The 3,679-nt window shown below is 41.6% G+C and overlaps 2 protein-coding genes across 4 annotated transcripts in view; one reads left to right on the plus strand and one right to left on the minus strand.

Annotated features, from left to right (window-relative positions):
• The window catches only part of LOC106821088, a 10,043-nt gene extending 8,794 nt beyond the window's left edge, over positions 1–1,249 (minus strand). The window contains exon 1 of the mRNA XM_014825740.1: positions 1,229–1,249. Coding sequence (XP_014681226.1) covers positions 1,229–1,247 — 19 coding nt within the window. The 5' untranslated portion in view covers positions 1,248–1,249. The remainder of the gene's footprint in view (positions 1–1,228) is intronic.
• LOC106821085 (amine sulfotransferase-like) overlaps positions 1–3,508 on the plus strand; it is a 6,187-nt gene extending 2,679 nt beyond the window's left edge. Inside the window, exons 4-9 of one of the 3 annotated variants that reach the window (XM_014825737.1) lie at positions 1,362–1,576; positions 1,858–1,987; positions 2,106–2,200; positions 2,522–2,705; positions 3,060–3,183; positions 3,392–3,508. In XM_014825737.1, coding sequence (XP_014681223.1) covers positions 1,362–1,576; positions 1,858–1,987; positions 2,106–2,200; positions 2,522–2,705; positions 3,060–3,169 — 734 coding nt within the window. In that variant the 3' untranslated portion in view covers positions 3,170–3,183; positions 3,392–3,508. Of the gene's footprint in view, positions 1–1,361; positions 1,577–1,857; positions 1,988–2,105; positions 2,201–2,521; positions 2,706–3,059; positions 3,279–3,391 lie in introns of those variants that run through there. The other 2 variants (XM_014825738.1, XM_014825736.1) reach the window with 2 other exon arrangements.
• Positions 3,509–3,679: the final 171 nt, after the last annotated feature.

A 3,679-nucleotide genomic window follows, 5' to 3' on the forward strand; every position in this document is an offset into this window, starting at 1 on the left:
TAAACACTATATCTAATGTAGGACTTGATTACCGGACGCCCAGCTCCCAGGCTACGCGTCCGGTCATATATTTCTTATGTGAACACAACTATATTTTTTCAGTAAAAAACAATAAACAATATAAAAAAAATGTGTTTTTGTAACTTTTGAACCAATAGTAAATCCAGTAAAATCAACGATTTGAAAGTGGGTGTGGCCTAATCATGACGTGGATATCTAATGTAGGACTTGATGACAACAGGCAACCTCCAGGTGTTACTACCAAGCAACTACTTAGCTGACTCGAGGCTAATTGTAAGAACACATAAACAATGTGAACGAATGGGAAATACAACGTTAGGACGTTGGAAGAAAAATGCTGTTGAAAGTGACGTCGTCGCATCAAGACTGCAGAAACCAGTTGTAGATAACCAAGTGTACACCAACATGCATAATGCATAATGTAATAATTGTGCAACAATAATTAATAATAACAACAATATGTATATAATTTAAGTACAAATAAGATGTATGCAACATTGGCATTTGCTGGGCTAGGCAGTTTACTGTAACTCCCTAGGAAAAAAGCTCTCATCACCCCCAGAGTGGTAACACTCCGCAGGGACAGTACAGAATCTGTCTGGTATCGATTATTAAATAAAATGCCCGTGATGGCACTGTCGAGGTATGAGTATACAAAACACCGACTTCGCTATAGAGCCGAACATTTTCATCCCGGTCATTTTTCAATGGCATGTTAGTAAGACAGCGAAATTTTGTGAATAACACATTTTTGAATGACCTAAAATGATAGAAATCTCTACTCAAAAATCTGGCAGATTGCAAGACATTTCATAAATTTTTCAAAATTTCAGACCCTCTTAAGAAAAGCTTTGAGCCTTCGACACCCCATTTTTGAAATCTAGCTAAAGCACCGATACGCGCCGGGTCACAAATCCCAGAAACACCCCTGATACGAACCAGTCTCCCCTATACACGAGACGAGTCTCAAATCGCGGCTAAACCCCAGATACGTGCCTGTTTCAAACCCCTGCTCAACCCCTTATATATATGAGTCTCAAATCCAAGCTCTAGCCCTGATATGCGCTAGCCTCAAATCTCGTTTACACCCCTGATACGCGCCGGTCTCGAATCCCGGCTAAACCCCAGACACTTGCTGGCCTCAGATCCCAGCTACCCACCCATCACCACCACACACCCACTCACATGCCACCCCCTGGATACGCACCGGTCATGTCGTCACACATGCTGCCACAGCGTGAGTGAGTGAGTGCTCTCACTTTGAAATCAATATGCCTGGTTTCCAATTATGAATCTCTACGCTGCCGCGAGTAATGAGGAATCAATATATTGCTGTCCAGGTACCACATGGACGCAGGAAATCGTCTGGCTCGTATGCAACAACGCCGACAGAGAAACGGCCAACACTGTAGAACTGGATACACGCTTCCCGTTCTTTGAGTACCCGTTCAGTAATCGGAGGCCTGCGATCAAAAAGATGCCCTCGCCACGTCTAATTAAGACTCACCTCGCACTACCTGTACTGCCTCACCAGATAAGGGAAAAGAAGCCAAAGGTAAGCCAAGAGTCACTGTACTGTACGCTCCTCCTACATGTACTTACTGTCTCACTGTGACGTGCCTCACGCCTCACTCAGTAGCAACATTGCTGTGTTACGAATAGTAAGTGCAGGCTGTAGTGATAAATAAGTTGGTCAATCGACACTTTATATCCTTCGATATTATTGTGTCAGCTTCGAGTTGTAGCAGCCACGGCAAGGTGCTAACCATCAAATGAGTACTGCCACCCCGAGGCAATAATTAATAATACATCAATCACACGTGTGTGTTCCCACAGATTATCTATACGATGAGAAATCCAAAGGACACTTGTGTTTCAATGTACCACTTCTTAAAGATGCTAACGCTCTTCAACTACAAAGGCAATTTCGAGGAGTTTGCAAAGGAGTTCTTCATGGATATTGTGGGTAAGCAGCTGCTATGAGGCTACGAGTATAATCGTACATGAATTTTGCTGTACATATTAGTTTAAAATCTCATTAACTACATGCCTATCCACTATCCAACTATCCACATCATTTGCAGTTGGTCACGGATCTTTTTGGGACCATCACCTTGACTACTGGAGGCTAAGAGACGAACCGAATATGCTTCTGCTAAAGTATGAAGACATGATTACGGTAAATCTCACTTCAGTATTCAGTTTGCTGTAGTTCGCAATGGCTTTCTGTGCTTACCAATTATATTATTCAATATTCTTAGTTGATAACAAAACACACAACGTGATAACTACGAAAAGAAAGTTTGACCTGTATATCTGCTTTAATAACAGGTAACAACAGACTTGCAAAAAAGCACAATTTGTATGACAGTAGAGTTAAGTGCCTACGAAAAGCCAGACTAACCTATGTATCACTATGCAAAATTCATACGGAACTGAGTGACAAATATGGTCTAATTCTCCTTCACTCACCGTCTTCCTGGTGATATTACAAACCTAGGATCTGAACAAGGAGGTGAAGAGGATAGCGGCATTCCTGGACAAGGAGCTAACTGAGGAGCAAGTGCAAACCATCGTCGAACACTGCACATTCAAGACGATGAAGAACAATTCTGCAAGCAACCAATCTCATCTGCAGAACATTGGATTCACGAGAGCTGGGATGGGCGATTTCATGCGTAAAGGTGAGCAGACACACTACCATTCGTAGTGTGTAACTGTGTTCATTTCATAGTAAAGCAAGTATCAAGCAGCAGCTTTGTATCACCAGCAATATCGGTACATACCGGGAGCATTCAGATGTGCATAAACGCTATGCGCCGCTAGTTATGAGTCTGTTCAGACAAAACTTACATGCTGGAATGGGCGCTTTCATGTGCAAAGGTTAGCAGACACGCCACCATTCGTTATTATGTTCTCAGGTTTCATTTTCAGAGAAAGCAAGACATCAGCGTTATTGATATAATTGCCCTTGAGAGAAGAAAATGCATTTTGCTGTAAGCCTGCCACAAATTAACCTCGGTTCACTACATCCACAGGAAAAATTGGAGACTGGAAGAATTACTTCACTCCCGAGCTGAACGACATGGTGGACCAACTGAACAAGAAGTGGCTGGAGCCTGAAGGACTAACGTTCGACTACGAATAAACACTATATCTAATGTAGGACTTGATTACCGGACGCCCAGCTCCCAGGCTACGCGTCCGGTCATATATTTCTTATGTGAACACAACTATATTTTTTCAGTAAAAAACAATAAACTATATCAAAAAAATGTGTTTTTGTAACTTTTGAAGCAATAGTAAATCCAGTAAAATCAACGATTTGAAAGTGGGTGTGGCCTAATCGTGACGTGGATATCTAATGTAGGACTTGATGACAACAGGCAACCTCCAGGTGTTACTACCAAGCAACTACTTAGCTGACTCGAGGCTAATTGTACGAACACATAAGCGATGTGAACGAATGGGAAATACAACGTTAGGACCAGCCTAAAAATTACTCTTTTTTACGAGAGCTCTTTTTTGATTTTGTATGAAAAAAAGAGCTCTCGTAATTTTTTTTACGGGAGCTATTTTAGGCTTGGCCAGAGCTACTTTTACATAGCATGATTTTGTAAAAATTTCCATAATTTTGATGTACTGACTAATATCATTC

This window comes from Priapulus caudatus, unplaced genomic scaffold (genome assembly GCF_000485595.1).
Source record: "Priapulus caudatus unplaced genomic scaffold, Priapulus_caudatus-5.0.1 Scaffold58, whole genome shotgun sequence".
NCBI lineage: Eukaryota > Metazoa > Priapulida > Priapulimorpha > Priapulimorphida > Priapulidae > Priapulus > Priapulus caudatus.